At 43.9% G+C, this 25000-nt stretch overlaps 1 protein-coding gene across 1 annotated transcript in view; it reads right to left on the bottom strand.

Moving 5' to 3' along the window:
- Positions 1-25000, bottom strand: part of LOC128979914 (netrin receptor DCC-like) — a gene marked incomplete at its 5' end in the record, with an annotated part of 78267 nt that overhangs the window by 29360 nt on the left and 23907 nt on the right. Inside the window, one exon of the mRNA XM_054398310.1 lies at positions 546-595. Coding sequence (XP_054254285.1) covers positions 546-595 — 50 coding nt within the window. The remainder of the gene's footprint in view (positions 1-545; positions 596-25000) is intronic.

Raw genomic sequence — 25000 nt, 5'->3', positions numbered from 1 at the left:
ACAACAGGGAGGAAGAGCTCCACAGGGTAGTAGTAGCTACAAGGGGTCGGAAGAGGCACAGAGAGTAGCTACAAAGGGGAGGAAGAGCTGCACAGAGTAGCTACAAGGGGTAGGAAGAGCTCCAGGGAGTAGCTACAACAGGGAGGCAGAGCTCCACAGGGTAGTAGTAGCTACAAGGGGGAGGAAGAGCTCCAGGGAGTAGCTACCCAGGGGAGGAAGAGCTACACAGGGGAGCAATAACTACACCTAGGAGTAGCTCCACAGCAGAGGAAGGGCTACCCAGAGTAGGACGAGTTACCCAGAGTAGGAAGAGTTACCCAGAGTAGGAAGAGTTACACAGAGTAGTAAGAGCTCCACAGCTCTCCTCCCTCCCCACCCAGGAGGGGCTGAGGAGGTCGCAGCCTTCCTCCTGGGAGTAGGAGTTTGCTACTCAGAGGAGGAGCAGCTCCACAGAGGAGGAAGAGCTCCATAGAGTAGTACCAGACCCCCCCAACCCCCCCTCAGCCTACACCTAGGAGTAGCTAAGGGGGGGTTGTAAAACTCACCCTGGAGTTGACCACTTCCAAGGAGACGTTCTGGGGCGTGGCACTGGGCACTGCGAAGGCAAAGAGTAAGAAGTTACTCCTGGTTTACTCCCAGGTCACTCCTAGCTCCTTGCCTAGCTGCGCAGCGGGCCGCGGCCTGCCACTTACTCCTACTTTACAACCTGGAGGGCTCTGCCCCTCCTGCCCAGGGGGAGGAAGGCTGAAAGCACCTACTCCTAGGAGTAAGTTGGGGAGCAGTAGTGGGAGCAGAGGAGGTTCCCTCAGAGGTTACTCCTAGTTTACAACTTCAGCCCTACTCCACCTTTACAACCTGCTCTCTACTCCTCCTTTACAACCTGATCTCTACTCCACCTTTACAACCTGATCCCTACTCCTACCTTACAACCTGAACCCTACTCCACCTTTACAACCTGATGTCTACTCCACCTTTACAACCTGATCCCTACTCCTACCTTACAACCTGAACCCTCACCTACCCTACTCCACCTTTACAACCTGATCTCTACTCCACCTTTACAACCTGATCCTACTCCACCTTTACAACCTGATCTCTACTCCACCTTTACAACCTGATCTCTACTCCACCTTTACAACCTGATCTCTACTCCACCTTACAACCTGATCTCTACTCCACCTTTACAACCTGATCTCTACTCCTACCTTACAACCTTATCCCTACTCCACCTTTACAACCTGATCTCTACTCCTCCTTTACAACCTGATCCCTACTCCACCTTTACAACCTGATCTCTACTCCACCTTTACAACCTGATCTCTACTCCTACTTTACAACCTGATCTCTACTCCTCCTTTACAACCTGATCTCTACTCCTACCTTACAACCTGATCTGTACTCCTACCTTACAACCTGATCACTACTCCACCTTTACAACCTGATCTCTACTCCTACCTGACAACATGATCTCTACTTCTACCTTACAACCTGATCTCTACTCCACCTTTACAACCTGATCTCTACTCCACCTTTACAACCTTATCTCTACTCCTACCTTACAACCTGATCCCTACTCCACCTTTACAACCTGATCTCTACTCCACCTTTACAACCTGATCTCTACTCCTACCTTTACAACCTGATCTCTACTCCTCCTTTACAACCTGATCTCTACTCCACCTTTACAACCTGATCACTACTCCTACCTTACAATCTGATCACTACTCCACCTTTACAACCTGATCTCTGCTCCTCCTTTACAACCTGATCACTACTCCACCTTTACAACCTGATCTCTACTCCTACCTTACAACCTGACCTCTACTCCTACCTTACAACCTGATCTCTACTCCACCTTTACAACCTGATCTCTACTCCTACCTTTACAACCTGATCTCTACTCCTACCTTACAACCTGATCACTACTCCTAGTTTACAACCTGATCTCTACTCCACCTTTACAACCTGATCTCTACTCCACCTTTACAACCTGATAACTACTCCTACCTTTACAACCTGATCTCTACTCCTACCTTACAACCTGATCACTACTCCACCTTTGCAACCTGATCCCTACTCCACCTTTACAACCTGATCTCTACTCCTACCTTTACAACCTGATCACTACTCCTCCTTTACAACCTGATCACTACTCCACCTTTACAACCTGATCACTACTCCACCTTTGCAACCTGATCCCTACTCCACCTTTACAACCTGATCTCTACTCCACTTTACAACCTGATCACTACTCCTCCTTTACAACCTGATCACTACTCCACCTTTACAACCTGATCACTACTCCACCTTTACAACCTGATCTCTTCTCCTCCTTTACAACCTGATCTCTACTCCACCTTTACAACCTGATCCTACTCCTCCTTTACAACCTGATCCTACTCCCTTTACAACCTGATCCTACTCCACCTTTACAACCTGATCTCTACTCCACCTTTACAACCTGATCACTACTCCTCCTTTACAACCTGATCTCTACTCCACCTTTACAACCTGATCTCTACTCCTACCTTTACAACCTGATCTCTACTCCTACCTTTACAACCTGATCACTACTCCTACTTTACAACCTGATCACTACTCCTACCTTTACAACCTGATCTCTACTCCTACCTTTACAACCTGATCACTACTCCTACTTTACAACCTGATCTCTACTCCACCTTTACAACCTGATCACTACTCCTACCTTACAACCTGATCTCTACTCCTACTTTACAACCTCATCACTACTCCTACTTTACAACCAGATCTCTACTCCACCTTTACAACCTGATCACTACTCCTACTTTACAACCTGATCTCTACTCCTACCTTACAACCTGATCACTACTCCACCTTTTCAACCTGATCTCTACTCCACCTTTACAACCTGATGTCTACTCCACCTTTACAATCTGATCACTACTCCTCCTTTACAACCTGATCACTACTCCACCTTTACAACCTGATCTCTACTCCACCTTTACAACCTGATCACTACTCCTCCTTTACAACCTGATCCCTACTCCACCTTTACAACCTGATCTCTACTCCTACCTTACAACCTGATCCCTACTCCACCTTTACAACCTGATGTCTACTCCACCTTTACAACCTGATCACTACTCCACCATTACAACCTGATGACTACTCCACCTTTACAACCTGATCACTACTCCACCATTACAACCTGATCACTACTCCACCTTTACAACCTGATCCCTACTCCACCTTTACAACCTGATCTCTACTCCACCTTTACAACCTGATCACTACTCCTCCTTTACAACCTGATCACTACTCCTCCTTTACAACCTGATCACTACTCCTACCTTACAACCTGATCTCTACTCCTAGTTTACAACCTCATCACTACTCCTACTTTACAACAAGATCTCTACTCCACCTTTACAACCTGATCACTACTCCTAGTTTACAACCTGATCTCTACTCCTACCTTACAACCTGATCACTACTCCACCTTTTCAACCTGATCTCTACTCCACCTTTACAACCTGATCTCTACTCCTACCTTACAACCTGATCTCTACTCCACCTTTACAACCTGATCTCTACTCCTACCTTACAACCTGATCCCTACTCCACCTTTACAACCTGATCTCTTCTCCTCCTTTACAACCTGATCACTACTCCTCCTTTACAACCTGATCTCTACTCCACCTTTACAACCTGATCTCTTCTCCTCCTTTACAACCTGATCACTACTCCTCCTTTACAACCTGATCCCTACTCCTTCTTTACAACCTGATCTCTACTCCTCCTTTACAACCTGATCTCTACTCCACCATTACAACCTGATCTGTACTCCACATTTACAACCTGATTACAACTCCTCCTTTACAACCTGATCACTACTCCTAGTTTACAACCTGATAACTACTCCTAGTTTACAACCCGATCTCTACTCCTACCTTACAACCTGATCACTACTCCTACTTTACAACCTGATCTCTACTCCACCTTTATAACCTGATCACTACTCCTACCGTACAACCTGATCTCTACTCCTAGTTTACAACCTCATCACTACTCCTACTTTACAACAAGATCTCTACTCCACCTTTACAACCTGATCACTACTCCTAGTTTACAACCTGATCTCTACTCCACCTTTTCAACCTGATCACTACTCCTCCTTTACAACCTGATCTCTACTCCACCTTTACAACCTGATCACTACTCCTCCTTTACAACCTGATCCCTACTCCACCTTTACAACCTGATCTCTACTCCTACCTTACAACCTGATCCCTACTCCACCTTTACAACCTGATGTCTACTCCACCTTTACAACCTGATCACTACTCCTCCTTTACAGCCTGATCACTACTCCACCTTTATAACCTGATCTCTACTCCACCTTTACAACCTGATCACTACTCCTCCTTTACAACCTGATCTCTACTCCACCTTTACAACCTGATCACTACTCCTCCTTTACAACCTGATCCCTACTCCACCTTTACAACCTGATCTCTACTCCTACCTTACAACCTGATCCCTACTCCACCTTTACAACCTGATCTCTACTCCACCTTTACAACCTGATCACTACTCCACCATTACAACCTGATCACTACTCCACCTTTACAACCTGATCCCTACTCCACCTTTACAACCTGATCTCTACTCCACCTTTACAACCTGATCACTACTCCTCCTTTACAACCTGATCACTACTCCTCCTTTACAACCTGATCACTACTCCTAGTTTACAACCTGATTTCTACTCCACCTTTACAACCTGATCTCTACTCTTACCTTACAACCTGATCTCTACTCCACATTTACAACCTGATCTCTACTCCACCTTTACAACCTGATCACTACTCCTACCTTACAACCTGATCTCTACTCCACATTTACAACCTGATCTCTACTCCACCTTTACAACCTCATCACTACTCCTACCTTACAACCTGATCTCTACTCCTAGTTTACAACCTCATCACTACTCCTACTTTACAACATGATCTCTACTCCACCTTTACAACCTGATCACTACTCCTAGTTTACAACCTGATCTCTACTCCTACCTTACAACTGATCACTACTCCACCTTTACAACCTGATCTCTACTCCACCTTTACAACCTGATCTCTACTCCTACCTTACAACCTGATCACTACTCCTAGTTTACAACCTGATCTCTACTCCTACCTTACAACCTGATCACTACTCCACCTTTACAACCTGATCCCTACTCCTACCTTACAACCTGATCTCTACTCCTACCTTACAAGCTGATCCCTACTCCACCTTTACAACCTGATGTCTACTCCACCTTTACAATCTGATCACTACTCCTCCTTTACAACCTGATCACTACTCCACCTTTACAACCTGATCACTACTCCACCTTTACAACCTGATCTCTACTCCACCTTTACAACCTGATCACTACTCCTCCTTTACAACCTGATCTCTACTCCACCTTTACAACCTGATCACTACTCCTCCTTTACAACCTGATCCCTACTCCACCTTTACAACCTGATCTCTACTCCTACCTTACAACCTGATCCCTACTCCACCTTTACAACCTGATGTCTACTCCACCTTTACAACCTGATCACTACTCCACCATTACAACCTGATGACTACTCCACCTTTACAACCTGATCACTACTCCACCATTACAACCTGATCACTACTCCACCTTTACAACCTGATGTCTACTCCACCTTTACAACCTGATCTCTACTCCACCTTTACAACCTGATCACTACTCCTCCTTTACAACCTGATCACTACTCCTCCTTTACAACCTGATCACTACTCCTACCTTACAACCTGATCTCTACTCCTAGTTTACAACCTCATCACTACTCCTACTTTACAACAAGATCTCTACTCCACCTTTACAACCTGATCACTACTCCTAGTTTACAACCTGATCTCTACTCCTACCTTACAACCTGATCACTACTCCACCTTTTCAACCTGATCTCTACTCCACCTTTACAACCTGATCTCTACTCCTACCTTACAACCTGATCTCTACTCCACCTTTACAACCTGATCACTACTCCTACCTTACAACCTGATCCCTACTCCACCTTTACAACCTGATCTCTTCTCCTCCTTTACAACCTGATCACTACTCCTCCTTTACAACCTGATCTCTACTCCACCTTTACAACCTGATCTCTTCTCCTCCTTTACAACCTGATCACTACTCCTCCTTTACAACCTGATCCCTACTCCTCCTTTACAACCTGATCTCTACTCCTCCTTTACAACCTGATCTCTACTCCACCATTACAACCTGATCTGTACTCCACATTTACAACCTGATTACAACTCCTCCTTTACAACCTGATCACTACTCCTAGTTTACAACCTGATAACTACTCCTAGTTTACAACCCGATCTCTACTCCTACCTTACAACCTGATCACTACTCCTACTTTACAACCTGATCTCTACTCCACCTTTACAACCTGATCACTACTCCTACCTTACAACCTGATCTCTACTCCTAGTTTACAACCTCATCACTACTCCTACTTTACAACAAGATCTCTACTCCACCTTTACAACCTGATCACTACTCCTAGTTTACAACCTGATCTCTACTCCACCTTTTCAACCTGATCACTACTCCACCTTTTCAACCTGATCACTACTCCTCCTTTACAACCTGATCTCTACTCCACCTTTACAACCTGATCACTACTCCTCCTTTACAACCTGATCCCTACTCCACCTTTACAACCTGATCTCTACTCCTACCTTACAACCTGATCCCTACTCCACCTTTACAACCTGATCTCTACTCCACCTTTACAACCTGATCACTACTCCACCATTACAACCTGATCACTACTCCACCTTTACAACCTGATCCCTACTCCACCTTTACAACCTGATCTCTACTCCACCTTTACAACCTGATCACTACTCCTCCTTTACAACCTGATCACTACTCCTAGTTTACAACCTGATTTCTACTCCACCTTTACAACCTGATCTCTACTCTTACCTTACAACCTGATCACTACTCCTAGTATACAACCTGATCTCTACTCCACTTTACAACCTGATCACTACTCCTCCTTTACAACCTGATCCCTACTCCACCTTTACAACCTGATCTCTACTCCTACCTTACAACCTGATCCCTACTCCACCTTTACAACCTGAGCTCTACTCCATCTTTACAACCTGATCACTACTCCTCCTTTACAACCTGATCACTACTCCACCTTTACAACCTGATCTCTACTCCACCTTTACAACCTGATCTCTACTCCACCATTACAACCTGATATGTACTCCACATTTACAACCTGATTACAACTCCTCCTTTACAACCTGATCACTACTCCTAGTTTACAACCTGATAACTACTCCTAGTTTACAACCCGATCTCTACTCCACCTTTTAAACCTGATCTCTACTGCACCTTTACAACCTGATATTTACTCCTACCTTACAACCTGATCACCACTCCTAGTTTACAAGCTGATCTCTACTCGTACCTTACAAACTGATCTCTACTCCACCTTTACAACCTGATCTCTACTCTTACCTTATAAACCTGATCACTACTCCTAGTTTACAACCTGATCACTACTCCAACTTTTCAACCTGATCTCTACTCCTCCTTTTCAACCTGATCTCTACTCCACCATTACAACCTGATATGTACTCCACATTTACAACCTGATTACAACTCCTCCTTTACAACCTGATCACTACTCCTAGTTTACAACCCGATCTCTACTCCTACCTTACAACCTGATCACTACTCCACCTTTTCAACCTGATCTCTACTCCTACCTTACAAACTGATCTCTACTCTTACCTTACAACCTGATCACTACTCCTAGTTTACAACCTGATCTCTACTCCTACCTTAAAACCTGATCTCTTCTCCACCTTTACAACCTGATCTCTACTCCACCTTTACAACCTGATCTCTACTCTTACCTTACAACCTGATCACTACTCCTAGTTTACAACCTGATCACTACTCCACCTTTACAACCTGATCTCTACTCATACCTTACAACCTGATCTCTGCTCCTCCTTTACAACCTGATCACTACTCCACCTTTACAACCTGATCTCTACTCCTAGTTTACAACCTGACCTCTACTCCTACCTTACAACCTGATCTCTACTCCACCTTTACAACCTGACCTCTACTCCTACCTTACAACCTGATCTCTACTCCTAGTTTACAACCTGATCACTACTCCACCTTTACAACCTGATCTCTACTCCACCTTTACAACCTGATCTCTACTCCTACCTTACAACCTGATCACTACTCCACCTTTACAACCTGATCACTACTCCACCTTTACAACCTCATCACTACTCCTAGTTTACAACATGATCTCTACTCCTACCTTACAACCTGATCACTACTCCACCTTTACAACCTGATCACTACTCCACCTTTACAACCTGATCTCTACTCCTACCTTACAACCTGATCACTACTCCACCTTTACAACCTGATCTCTACTCCTACCTTACAACCTGATCTCTACTCCACCTTTACAACCTGATCTCTACTCCTACCTTACAACCTGATCACTACTCCACCTTTACAACCTGATCTCTACTCCACCATTACAACCTGATTACAACTCGTCCTTTACAACCTGATCACTACTCCACCTTTACAACCTGATCCCTACTCCACCTTTACAACCTGATCTCTACTCCGAACTTACAACATGATCTCTACTCATAGTTTAGAACCTGATCTCTACTCCTACCTTACAACCTGATCTCTACTACACCTTTACAACCTGACCTCTACTCCTAGTTTACAACCTGATCACTACTCCTAGTTTACAACCTGATCACTACTCCACCTTTTCAACCTGATCTCTACTCCTCCTTTTCAACCTGATCTCTACTCCACCATTACAACCTGATATGTACTCCACATTTACAACGTGATCACTACTCCTAGTTTACAACCTGATAACTACTCCTAGTTTACAACCTGATCTCTACTCTTACCTTACAACCTGATCACTACTCCTAGTTTACAACCTGATCTCTACTCTTACCTTACAGCCTGATCACTACTCCTAGTTTACAACCTGATCTCTACTCCACCTTTACAACCTGACCTCTACTCCTACCTTACAACCTGATCACTACTCCTAGTTTACAACCTGATCTCTACTCCTACCTTACAACCTGATCTCTACTCCACCTTTACAACCTGATAACTACTCCCATTTTACAACCTAATCCCTACTCCACCTTTAAAACCTGATCTCTACTCGTCCTTTACAACCTGATCTCTACTCCTCCTTTACAACCTGTTCTCTACTCCTACCTTACAACATGATCTTTACTCCTAGTTTACAACCTGATCTCTGCTCCACCTTTACAACCTGATCTCTACTCCTACCTTACAACCTGATCACTACTCCACCTTTACAACCTGATCTCTACTCCTACCTTACAACCTGATCTCTACTCCACCTTTACAACCTGATCTCTACTCCTACCTTACAACCTGATCACTACTCCACCTTTACAACCTGATCACTACTCCACCTTTACAACCTCATCACTACTCCTAGTTTACAACATGATCTCTACTCCACCTTTACAACCTGATCTCTACTCCTACCTTACAACCTGATCACTACTCCACCTTTACAACCTGATCTCTACTCCACCATTACAACCTGATTACAACTCGTCCTTTACAACCTGATCACTACTCCACCTTTACAACCTGATGTCTACTCCTACCTTACAACCTCATTACTACTCCTAGTTTACAACCTGATCTCTACTCCTACCTTACAACCTGATCACTACTCCACCTTTTCAACCTGATTCCTATTCCACCTTTACAACCTGATCTCTACTCCTACCTTACAACCTGATCTCTACTCCTACCTTACAACCTGATTACTACTCCACCTTTACAACCTGATCCCTACTCCACCTTTACAACCTGATCTCTACTCTGAACTTACAACATGATATCTACTCATAGTTTAGAACCTGATCTCTACTCCTACCTTACAACCTGATCTCTACTACACCTTTACAACCTGACCTCTACTCCTAGTTTACATCCTGATCACTACTCCTAGTTTACAACCTGATCACTACTCCTACCTTACAACCTGATCTCTACTCCTACCTTACAACCTGATCACTACTCCACCTTTACAACCTGATCTCTACTCCACCTTTACAAGCTGATCTCTACTCCTACCTTACAACCTGATCACTACTCCTAGTTTACAACCTGATCTCTACTCCACCTTTACAACCTGATCTCTACTCCTACCTTACAACCTGATATCTACTCCTACCTTACAACCTGATATCTACTCTTACCTTACAACCTGATCACTACTCGTAGTTTACAACCTGATCTCTACTGCTACCTTACAACCTGATCTCTACTCCTACCTTTTCAACCTGATCACTACTCCACCTTTGCAACCTGATCTCTACTCCTACCTTACAACCTGATCTCTACTCCTACCTTACAACCTGATCTCTACTCTTACCTTACAGCCTGATCAATACTCCTAGTTTACAACCTGATTTCTACTCCACCTTTACAACCTGATCTCTACTCCACCTTTACAACCTGATCTCTACTCCTACCTTACAACCTGATCTCTACTCCTACCTTACAACCTGATCACTACTCCTAGTTTACAACCTGATCTCTACTCCACCTTTAAAACCTGATCTCTACTCCTCCTTTACAACCTGATAACTACTCCTAGTTTACAACCTGATCTCTACTCCCATTTTACAACCTAATCCCTACTCCACCTTTAAAACCTGATCTCTACTCATCCTTTACAACCTGATCTCTACTCCTCCTTTACAACCTGTTCTCTACTCCTACCTTACAACGTGATCACTACTCCTCCTTTACAACCTGATCTCTACTCCACCTTTACAACCTGATCACTACTCCTACCTTACAACATGATCTTTACTCCTAGTTTACAACCTGATCTCTGCTCCTCCTTTACAACCTGATCACTACTCCACCTTTACAACCTGATCTCTATTCCTACCTTACAACCTGACCTCTACTCCTACCTTACAACCTGATCACTACTCCTAGTTTACAACCTGATCTCTACTCCTACCTTACAGCGTGATCTCTTCTCCACCTTTACAACCTGATCTCTACTCCACCTTTACAACCTGATCTCCACTCTTACCTTACAACCTGATCACTACTCCTAGTTTACAACCTGATCACTACTCCACCTTTACAACCTGATCTCTACTCCTACTTTACAACCTGATCTCTGCTCCTCCTTTACAACCTGATCACTACTCCACCTTTACAACCTGATCTCTACTCCTAGTTTACAACCTGACCTCTACCCCTACCTTACAACCTGATCTCTACTCCACCTTTACAACCTGACCTCTACTCCTACCTTACAACCTGATCTCTACTCCTAGTTTACAACCTGATCACTACTCCACCTTTACAACCTGATCTCTACTCCACCTTTACAACCTGATCTCTACTCCTACCTTACAACCTGATCACTACTCCACCTTTACAACCTGATCACTACTCCACCTTTACAACCGGATCACTACTCCTACCTTACAACCTGACCTCTACTCCTACCTTACAACCTGATCTCTACTCCACCTTTACAACCTGACCTCTACTCCTACCTTACAACCTGATCACTACTCCTAGTTTACAACCTGATCTCTACTCCTACCTTACAGCCTGATCTCTTCTCCACCTTTACAACCTGATCTCTACTCCACCTTTACAACCTGATCTCTACTCTTACCTTACAACCTGATCACTACTCCTAGTTTACAACCTGATCACTACTCCACCTTTACAACCTGACCTCTACTCCTACCTTACAACCTGATCTCTGCTCCTCCTTTACAACCTGATCACTACTCCACCTTTACAACCTGATCTCTACTCCTAGTTTACAACCTGACCTCTACTCCTACCTTACAACCTGATCTTTACTCCACCTTTACATCCTGACCCCTACTCCTACCTTACAACCTGATCTCTACTCCTAGTTTACAACCTGATCACTACTCCACCTTTACAACCTGATCTCTACTGCACCTTTACAACCTGATCTCTACTCCTACCTTACAACCTGATCACTACTCCACCTTTACAACCTGATCACTACTCCACCTTTACAACCTCATCACTACTCCTAATTTACAACATGATCTCTACTCCTACCTTACAACCTGATCACTACTCCACCTTTACAACCTGATCACTACTCCACCTTTACAACCTGATCTCTACTCCTACCTTACAACCTGATCACTACTCCACCTTTACAACCTGATCTCTACTCCACCTTTACAACCTGATCTCTACTCCTACCTTACAACCTGATCACTACTCCACCTTTACAACCTGATCTCTACTCCACCATTACAACCTGATTGCAACTCGTCCTTTACAACCTGATCACTACTCCACCTTTACAACCTGATGTCTACTCCTACCTTACAACCTCATCACTACTCCTAGTTTACAACCTGATCTCTACTCCTACCTTACAACCTGATCACTACTCCACCTTTTCAACCTGATTCCTACTCCACCTTTACAACCTGATCTCTACTCCTACCTTACAACCTGATCTCTACTCCTACCTTACAACCTGATCACTACTCCACCTTTACAACCCGATCCCTACTCCACCTTTACAACCTGATCTCTACTCCGAACTTACAACATGATCCCTACTCATAGCTTAGAACCTGATCTCTACTCCTACCTTACAACCTGATCTCTACTACACCTTTACAACCTGACCTCTACTCCTAGTTTACAACCTGATCACTACTCCTCGTTTACAACCTGATCACTACTCCTACCTTACAACCTGATCTCTACTCCTACCTTACAACCTGATCACTACTCCTAGTTTACAACATGATCTCTACTCCACCTTTACAACCTGATCTCTAGTCCTAACTTACAACCTGATATCTACTCCTAGTTTACAACCTGACCTCTACTCCTACCTTACAACCTGATCACTACTCGTAGTTTACAACCTGATCTCTACTCCTACCTTACAACCTGATCTCTACTTCTACCTTTTCAACCTGATCACTACTCCACCTTTACAACCTGACCTCTACTCCTACCTTACAACCTGATCTCTACTCTTACCTTACAACCTGATCACTACTCCTAGTTTACAACCTGATCTCTACTCTTACCTTACAGCCTGATCACTACTCCTAGTTTACAACCTGATCTCTACTCCACCTTTACAACCTGATCTCTACTCCTACCTTACAACCTGATCTCTACTCCTACCTTACAACCTGATCACTACTCCTAGTTTACAACCTGATCTCTACTCCACCTTTACAACCTGACCTCTACTCCTACCTTACAACCTGATCACTACTCCTAGTTTACAACCTGATCTCTACTCCTACCTTACAACCTGATCTCTACTCCACCTTTACAACCTGATAACTACTCCTAGTTTACAACCTGATCTCTACTCCACCTTTACAACCTGATCTCTACTCCTACCTTACAACCTGATCTCTACTCCCATTTTACAACCTAATCCCTACTCCACCTTTAAAACCTGATCTCTACTCCTACCTTACAACCTGTTCTCTACTCCTACCTTACAACCTGATCACTACTCCTAGTTTACAACCTGATCTCTACTCCACCTTTACAATCTGATCTCTACTCCTCCTTTACAACCTGTTCTCTACTCCTACCTTACAACCTGATCACTACTCCTAGTTTACAACCTGATCTCTACTCCACCTTTACAACCTGATCTCTACTCCTACCTTACAACCTGATCACTACTCCACCTTTATAACCTGATCTCTACTCCACCTTTACAACCTGATCTCTACTCCCACTTTACAACCTAATCCCTACTCCACCTTTACAACCTGATCTCTACTGCTCCTTTACAACCTGATCTCTACTCCACCTTTACAACCTGATCTCTACTCCTACCTTACAATCTGATCTCTACTCCTAGTTTACAACCTGACCTCTACTCCTACCTTACAACCTGATCTCTACTCCACCTTTACAACCTGACCTCTACTCCTACCTTACAACCTGATCACTACTCCTAGTTTACAACCTGATCTCTACTCCTACCTTACAACCTGATCACTACTCCTAGTTTACAACCTGATCTCTACTCCTACCTTACAACCTGATCACTACTCCACCTTTACAACCTGATCTCTACTCCACCTTTACAACCTGATCTCTACTCCCACTTTACAACCTAATCCCTACTCCACCTTTACAATTTGATCCCTACTGCTCCTTTACAACCTGATCTCTACTCCACCTTTACAACCTGATCTCTACTCCTACCTTACAATCTGATCTCTACTCCTAGTTTACAACCTGACCTCTACTCCTACCTTACAACCTGATCTCTACTCCACCTTTACAACCTGACCTCTACTCCTACCTTACAACCTGATCACTACTCCTAGTTTACAACCTGATCTCTACTCCTACCTTACCACCTGATCTCTACTCCACCTTTACAACCTGATCTCTACTCCTACCTTACAACCTGATCACTAATCTTACCTTACAACCTGATCACTACTCCTAGTTTACAACCTGATCTCTACTCCTACCTTACCGCCTGATCTCTACTCCACCTTTACAACCTGATCACTACTCCTACCTTACAACCTGATCTCTACTCCCACTTTACAACCTGATCACTACTCCACCTTTACAACCTGATCTCTACTCCTCCTTTACAACCTGTTCTCTACTCCTACCTTACAACGTGATCACTACTCCTAGTTTACAACCTGATCACTACTCCTCCTTTACAACCTGATCTCTACTCCACCTTTACAACCTGATCTCTACTCCACCTTTACAACCTGATCCCTACTCCACCTTTACAACCTGATCTCTACTCCTACCTTACAACCTGATCTCTACTCCTAGTTTACAACCTGACCTCTACTCCTACCTTACAACCTGATCTCTACTCCACCTTTACAACCTGACCTCTACTCCTACCTTACAACCTGATCACTACTCCTAGTTTACAACCTGATTTCTACTCCTACCTTACAACCTGATCTCTACTCCACCTTTACAACCTGACCTCTACTCCTACCTTACAACCTGATAACTACTCCTAGTTTACAGCCTGATCTCTACTCCTACCTTACAACCTGATCACTACTCCACCTTTACAACCTGATCTCTACTCCACCTTTACAACCTGATCTCTACTCCTCCTTTACAACCTGATCCCTACTCCTAACTTACAACCTGATTACTACTCCACCTTTACAACCTGATCTCTACTCCTCCTTTACAACCTGATCCCTACTCCTAACTTACAACCTGATCTCTACTGCTCCTTTACAACCTGATCTCTACTCCTCCTTTACAACCTGATCTCTACTCCTACCTTACAACCTGATCTCTACTCCTAGTTTACAACCTGACCTCTACTCCTACCTTACCACCTGATCTCTACTCCACCTTTACAACCTCACCTCTACTCCTACCTTACAACCTGATCACTACTCCTAGTTTACAACCTGATCTCTACTCCACCTTTACAACCTGATCTATACTCCTAGTTCACAACCTGATCACTACTCCTACCTTACAACCTGATCACTACTCCACCTTTACAACCTGATCTCTACTCCTGCCTTACAACCTGATCACTACTCCACATTTACAACCTGATCTCTACTCCACCTTTACAACCTGATCACTACTCCTATTTTACAACCTGATCTCTACTCCTACCTTACAACCTGATCACTACTCCACCTTTACAACCTGCTCTCTACTCCTCCTTTACAACCTGATCCCTACTCCACCTGTCAACCTGATCTCTACTCCACCTTTACAACCTGATCTCTACTCCTACTTTACAACCTGATCTCTACTCCTACCTTACAACCTGATCACTACTCCACCTTTATAACCTGATCTCTACTCATCCTTTACAACCTGATCTCTACTCCACTTTTACAACCTGATCTCTACTCCTAGTTCACAACCTGATCACTACTCATCCTTTACAACCTGATCACTACTCCACCTTTACAACCTGATCTCTACTCCTCCTTTACAACCTATTCTCTACTCCACCTTTACAACCTGATGTCTGCTCCTCCTTTACAACCTGATCACTACTCCACCTTTACAACCTGATCTCTACTCCTAGTTTACAACCTGATCTCTACTCCTACCTTACCACCTGATCTCTACTCCACCTTTACAACCTGACCTCTACTCCTACCTTACGACCTGATCACTACTCCTAGTTTACAACCTGATCACTACTCCACCTTGACAACCTAATCTCTACTCCACCTTTACAACCTGATCTCTACTCCACCTTTACAACCTGATCACTACTCCTAGTTTACAACCTGATCTCTACTCCTACCTTACAACCTGATCACTACTCAACCTTTACAACCTGATCTCTACTCCTACCTTACAACCTGATCACTACTCCACCTTTTCAACCTGATTCCTACTCCACCTTTACAACCTGATCTCTACTCCTACCTTACAACCTGATCTCTACTCCTACCTTACAACCTGATCACTACTCCACCTTTACAACCTGATCTCTACTCCTACCTTACAACCTGATCACTACTCCTACCTTACAACCTGATCTCTACTCCTACTTTACAACCTGATCTCTACTCCACCTTTACAACCTGACCTCTACTCCTACCTTACAACCTGATCACTACTCCTAGTTTACAACCTGATCTCTACTCCACCTTTACAACCTGATCTCTACTCCTACCTTACAACCTGATCACTACTCCACATTTACAACCTGATCTCTACTCCACCTTTACAACCTGATCTCTACTCCTCCTTTACAACCTGATCACTAATCCTAGTTTACAACCTGATCTCTACTCCACCTTCAGATCCTGATCTCTACTCCACCTTTACAACCTGATCTCTACTCCACCTTTACAACCTGATCTCTACTCCTCCTTTACAACCTGATCTCTACTCCTACCATACAACCTGATCTCTACTCCACCTTTACAACCTGATCTCTACTCCACTTTACAACCTGATCCTACTCCACCTTTACAACCTGATCCCTACTCCACCTTTACAACCTGATCCCTACTCCACCTTTACAACCTGATCTCTACTCCTACCTTACAACCTGATCTCTACTCCACCTTTACAACCTGATCTCTACTCCTACCTTTACAACCTGATCTCTACTCCTACTTTACAACCTGATCTCTACTCCACCTTTACAACCTGATCTCTACTCCTACCTTTACAACCTGATCTCTACTCCTACCTTTACAACCTGATCCTACTCCTACTTTACAACCTGATCTCTACTCCTACCTTACAACCTGATCTCTACTCCACCTTTACAACCTGATCTCTACTCCTACCTTACAACCTGATCTCTACTCCTACCTTTACAACCTGATCTCTACTCCTACCTTTACAACCTGATCTCTACTCCTACCTTACAACCTGATCTCTACTCCACCTTTACAACCTGATCTCTACTCCACCTTTACAACCTGATCACTACTCCTACCTTACAACCTGATCCCTACTCCACCTTTACAACCTGATCTCTACTCCACCTTTACAACCTGATCACTACTCCACCTTTACAACCTGAACGCTACTCCACCTTTACAACCTGATCTCTACTCCACCTTTACAACCTGGTCCCTACTCCTACCTTACAACCTGATCCCTACTCCACCTTTACAAACTGATCTCTACTCTTACCTTACAACCTGATCTCTACTCCTCCTTTACAACCTGATCCCTACTCCACATTTACAACCTGATCTCTACTCCTACCTTACAACCTGATCTCTACTCCACCTTTACAACCTGATCTCTACTCCTACCTTTACAACCTGATCTCTACTCCTACCTTACAACCTGATCTCTACTCCACCTTTACAACCTGCTCTCTACTCCTACCTTACAACCTGATCTCTACTCCACCTTTACAACCTGATCTCTACTCCTACCTTACAACCTGACCTCTACTCCTACCTTTACAACCTGATCTCTACTCCACCTTTACAACCTGATCTCTACTCCTACCTTACAACCTGATCACTACTCCTACCTTTACAACCTGATCTCTACTCCTACCTTTACAACCTGATCTCTACTCCACCTTTACAACCTGATCTCTACTCCACCTTTACAACCTGATCTCTACTCCTACCTTACAACCTGATCTCTACTCCACCTTTACAACCTGATCTCTACTCCACCTTTACAACCTGATCTCTACTCCACCTTTATAACCTGATCTCTACTCCACCTTTACAACCTGATCTCTACTCCACCTTTACAACCTGATCTCTACTCCTACCTTACAACCTGATCCCTACTCCTACCTTTACAACCTGATCTCTACTCCACCTTTACAACCTGATCTCTACTCCACCTTTACAACCTGATCTCTACTCCACCTTTACAACCTGATCTCTACTCCACCTTTACAACCTGATCTCTACTCCTACCTTACAACCTGATCTCTACTCCACCTTTACAACCTGATCTCTACTCCACCTTTACAACCTGATCTCTACTCCTACCTTACAACCTGATCCTACTCCACCTTTACAACCTGATCTCTACTCCACCTTTACAACCTGATCTCTACTCCTACCTTACAACCTGATCACTACTCCTACCTTACAACCTGATCTCTACTCCACCTTTACAACCTGATCTCTACTCCTACCTTACAACCTGATCCTACTCCACCTTTACAACCTGATCTCTACTCCACCTTTACAACCTGATCTCTACTCCTACCTTACAACCTGATCTCTACTCCACCTTTACAACCTGATCTCTACTCCTACCTTTACAACCTGATCTCTACTCCTACCTTTACAACCTGATCTCTACTCCACCTTTACAACCTGATCTCTACTCCTACCTTTACAACCTGATCTCTACTCCTCCTTTACAACCTGATCTCTACTCCTACCTTACAACCTGATCTCTACTCCTACCTTTACAACCTGATCTCTACTCCTACCTTACAACCTGATCCTACTCCACCTTTACAACCTGATCTCTACTCCTACCTTACAACCTGATCTCTACTCCTACCTTTACAACCTGATCTCTACTCCACCTTTACAACCTGACCTCTACTCCTACCTTATAACCTGATCACTACTCCTAGTTTACAACCTGATCTCTACTCCTACCTTACAACCTGATCTCTACTCCACCTTTACAACCTGATCTCTACTCCACCTTTAGAACCTGATCTCTACTCCACCTTTAAAACCTGATCTCTACTCCTCCTTTACAACCTGATCCATACTCCACCTTTACAACCTGATCTCTACTCCACCTTTACAACCTGATCCTACTCCACCTTACAACCTGATCTCTACTCCTACCTTACAACCTGATCTCTACTCCACCTTTACAACCTGATCTCTACTCCTACCTTACAACCTGATCACTACTCCTACCTTTACAACCTGATCCCTACTCCACCTTTACAACCTGATCTCTACTCCACCTTTACAACCTGATCTCTACTCCTACCTTACAACCTGATCACTACTCCACCTTTACAACCTGATCTCTACTCCACCTTTACAACCTGATCTCTACTCCTACTTACAACCTGATCCTACTCCACCTTTACAACCTGATCTCTACTCCACCTTTACAACCTGATCTCTACTCCTACCTTACAACCTGATCTCTACTCCACCTTTACAACCTGATCTCTACTCCTACCTTTACAACCTGATCTCTACTCCACCTTTACAACCTGCTCTCTACTCCTACCTTACAACCTGATCTCTACTCCACCTTTACAACCTGCTCTCTACTCCTACCTTACAACCTGATCTCTACTCCACCTTTACAACCTGATCTCTACTCCTACCTTTACAACCTGATCTCTACTCCTACCTTTACAACCTGATCTCTACTCCTACCTTACAACCTGATCCTACTCCACCTTTACAACCTGATCTCTACTCCTCCTTTACAACCGATCCCTACTCCTCCTTTACAACCTGATCTCTACTCCTACCTTACAACCTGATGTCTACTCCTCCTTTACAACCTGATCTCTACTCCTCCTTTACAACCTATTCTCTACTCCACCTTTACAACCTGATCTCTACTCCTACTTTACAACCTGATCTCTACTCCTCCTTTACAACCTGATCTCTACTCCTACCTTACAACCTGATCCCTACTCCACCTTTACAACCTGATCTCTACTCCACCTTTACAACCTGATCTCTACTCCTACCTTTACAACCTGATCTCTACTCCTACCTTTACAACCTGATCTCTACTCTTACCTTACAACCTGATCTCTACTCCACCTTTACAACCTGATCTCTACTCCACCTTTACAACCTGATCTCTACTCCTACCTTACAACCTGATCTCTACTCCACCTTTACAACCTGATCTCTACTCCTACCTTACAACCTGATCTCTACTCCACCTTTACAACCTGATCTCTACTCCACCTTTACAACCTGATAACTACTCCTAGTTTACAACCTGATCTCTACTCCTACCTTACAACCTGATCACTACTCCACCTTTACAACCTGATCTCTACTCCACCTTTACAACCTGATCTCTACTCCACCTTTACAACCTGATCTCTACTCCACCTTTACAACCTGATCTCTACTCCTACTTTACAACCTGATCTCTACTCCTACTTTACAACCTGATCTCTACTCCACCTTTACAACCTGCTCTCTACTCCTACGTTACAACCTGATCTCTACTCCACCTTTACAACCTGATCTCTACTCCTACCTTACAACCTGATCACTACTCCTAGTTTACAACCTGATCTCTACTCCTACCTTACAACCTGATCCCTACTCCACCTTTACAACCTGATCTCTACTCCTTCCTTACAACCTGATCTCTACTCCTACTTTACAACCTGATCTCTACTCCTCCTTTACAACCTGATCTCTACTCCTACCTTACAACCTGATCACTACTCCTAGTTTACAACCTGATCTCTACTCCTACCTTACAACCTGATCTCTACTCCACCTTTACAACCTGATCTCTACTCCTACCTTACAACCTGATCACTACTCCACCTTTACAACCTGATCTCTACTCCTACCTTACAACCTGATCCTACTCCACTTTACAACCTGATCTCTCCACTTACACCTGATCCTACTCCTTTACAACCTGATCTCTACTCCTACCTTACAACCTGATCCTACTCCACCTTTACAACCTGCTCTCTACTCCTACGTTACAACCTGATCTCTACTCCACCTTTACAACCTGATCTCTACTCCACCTTTACAACCTGATCTCTACTCCTACCTTACAACCTGATCTCTACTCCACCTTTACAACCTGATCTCTACTCCTACCTTTACAACCTGATCCTACTCCACCTTTACAACCTGATCTCTACTCCTACCTTACAACCTGATCACTACTCCTACCTTTACAACCTGATCTCTACTCCACTTTACAACCTGATCCTACTCCTACTTACAACCTGATCTCTACTCCACCTTTACAACCTGATCTCTACTCCTACCTTACAACCTGATCACTACTCCACCTTTACAACCTGATCTCTACTCCTACCTTACAACCTGATCCTACTCCACCTTTACAACCTGATCTCTACTCCTACCTTACAACCTGATCTCTACTCCACCTTTACAACCTGATCTCTACTCCTACCTTACAACCTGATCTCTACTCCACCTTTACAACCTGATCTCTACTCCACCTTACAACCTGATCCTACTCCTACCTTACAACCTGATCTCTACTCCACCTTTACAACCTGATCTCTACTCCTACCTTACAACCTGATCCTACTCCACCTTTACAACCTGATCTCTACTCCACCTTTACAACCTGATCTCTACTCCTACCTTACAACCTGATCTCTACTCCACCTTTACAACCTGATCTCTACTCCTACCTTTACAACCTGATCTCTACTCCACCTTTACAACCTGATCTCTACTCCTACGTTACAACCTGATCTCTACTCCACCTTTACAACCTGCTCTCTACTCCTACCTTACAACCTGATCTCTACTCCACCTTTACAACCTGATCTCTACTCCTACCTTTACAACCTGATCTCTACTCCTACTTTACAACCTGCTCTCTACTCCTATGTTACAACCTGATCTCTACTCCACCTTTACAACCTGCTCTCTACTCCTACCTTACAACCTGATCTCTACTCCTCCTTTACAACCTGATCTCTACTCGTACCTTACAACCTGATCACTACTCCTAGTTTACAACCTGATCTCTACTCCTACCTTACAACCTGATCCCTACTCCACCTTTACAACCTGATCTCTACTCCTTCCTTACAACCTGATCTCTACTCCTCCTTTACAACCTGATCTCTACTCCTACCTTACAACCTGATCACTACTCCACCTTTACAACCTGATCTCTACTCCACCTTTACAACCTGATCTCTACTCCTCCTTTACAACCTGATCTCTACTCCTACCTTACAACCTGATCACTACTCCACCTTTACAACCTGATCTCTACTCCACCTTTACAACCTGATCTCTACTCCTACTTTACAACCTGATCTCTACTCCACCTTTACAACCTGATCCCTACTCCTACCTTACAACCTGATCCCTACTCCACCTTTACAACCTGCTCTCTACTCCACCTTTACAACCTGCTCTCTACTCCTACGTTACAACCTGATCCCTACTCCGCCTTTACAACCTGATCTCTACTCCTACCTTACAACCTGATCTCTACTCCTACCTTAAAACCTGATCACTACTCCTAGTTTACAACCTGATCTCTACTCCACCTTTACAACCTGATCTCTACTCCTACCTTACAACCTGATCTCTACTCCTAGTTTATAACCTGCTCTCTACTCCTACCTTACAACCTGATCTCTACTCCTACCTTACAACCTGATCTCTACTCCACCTTTACAACCTGCTCTCTACTCCTACCTTACAACTTGATCACTACTCCACCTTTACAACCTGATCTCTACTCCTAGTTTACAACCTGATCTCTACTCCACCTTTCCAACCTGATCTCTACTCCTACCTTACAACCTGATCTCTACTCCTCCTTTACAACCTGATCTCTACTCCACCTTTACAACATGATCCCTACTCCACCTTTACAACCTGATCTCTACTCCTACCTTACAACCTGAACCCTACTCCACATTTACAACCTGATCTCTACTCCTCCTTTACAACCTGATCTCTACTCCTACCTTACAACCTGATCCCTACTCCACCTTTACAACCTGATCCCTACTCCTACCTTACAACCTGATCTCTACTCCACCTTTACAACCTGATCTCTACTCCTACCTTACAACCTGATCTCTACTCCTCCTTTACAACCTGATCCCTACTCCTACCTTACAACCTGAACCCTACTCCACATTTACAACCTGATCTCTACTCCTCCTTTACAACCTGATCTCTACTCCTACCTTACAACCTGATCTCTACTCCACCTTTACAACCTGATCTCTACTCCTACCTTACAACCTGATCCCTACTCCACCTTTACAACCTGATCCCTACTCCTACCTTACAACCTGATCTCTACTCCACCTTTACAACCTGATCCCTACTCCTACCTTACAACCTGATCTCTACTCCACCTTTACAACCTGATCTCTACTCCTACCTTACAACCTGATCTCTACTCCACCTTTACAACCTGATCTCTACTCCTACCTTACAACCTGATCCCTACTCCACCTTTACAACCTGATCTCTACTCCTACCTTACAACCTGATCCCTACTCCACCTTTACAACCTGATCTCTACTCCACCTTTACAACCTGATCCCTACTCCTACCTTACAACCTGATCCCTACTCCACCTTTACAACCTGATCTCTACTCCACCTTTACAACCTGATCACTACTCCACCTTTACAACCTGATCCTACTCCACCTTTACAACCTGATCTCTACTCCACCTTTACAACCTGGTCCCTACTCCTACCTTACAACCTGATCACTACTCCACCTTTACAACCTGATCTCTACTCCACCTTTACAACCTGCTCTCTACTCCTACCTTACAACCTGATCCCTACTCCACCTTTACAACCTGATCACTACTCCACCTTTACAAACTGATCTCTACTCTTACCTTACAACCTGATCTCTACTCCTCCTTTACAACCTGATCTCTACTCCTACCTTACAACCTCGTCTCTACTCCACCTTTACAACCTGATCTCTACTCCACCTTTATAACCTGATCTCTACTCCTAGTTTACAACCTGATCTCTACTCCACCTTTACAACCTGATCTCTACTCCTACCTTACAACCTCGTCTCTACTCCACCTTTACAACCTGATCTCTACTCCACCTTTATAACCTGATCTCTACTCCTAGTTTACAACCTGATCTCTACTCCACCTTTACAACCTGATCTCTACTCCACCTTTACAACCTGATCTCTACTCCTACCTTACAACCTGATCACTACTCCTAGTTTACAACCTGATCTCTACTCCACCTTTACAACCTGATCTCTACTCCTAGTTTACAACCTGATCTCTACTCCACCTTTACAACCTGATCTCTACTCCTAGTTTACAACCTGATCTCTACTACACCTTTACAACCTGATCTCTACTCCTACCTTACAATCTGATCTCTACTCCTCCTTTACAACCTGATCTCTACTCCTACCTTACAACCTGATCTCTACTCCACCTTTACAACCTGATCTCTACTCCTAGTTTACAACCTGATCTCTACTTCACCTTTACAACCTGATCCCTACTCCACCTTTACAACCTGATCTCTACTCCTGCCTTACAACCTGATCACTACTCCTCCTTTACAACCTGACCTCTACTCCTACCTTACAACCTGATCTCTACTCCACCTTTACAACCTGATCTCTACTCCTACCT

Source organism: Indicator indicator, assembly GCF_027791375.1.
Source record: "Indicator indicator isolate 239-I01 chromosome W unlocalized genomic scaffold, UM_Iind_1.1 iindW_random_scaffold_131, whole genome shotgun sequence".
NCBI lineage: Eukaryota > Metazoa > Chordata > Aves > Piciformes > Indicatoridae > Indicator > Indicator indicator.
The sequence above is the reverse complement of the archived record's forward strand: the minus strand, read 5'-3'. Positions and strand labels throughout refer to the sequence as shown.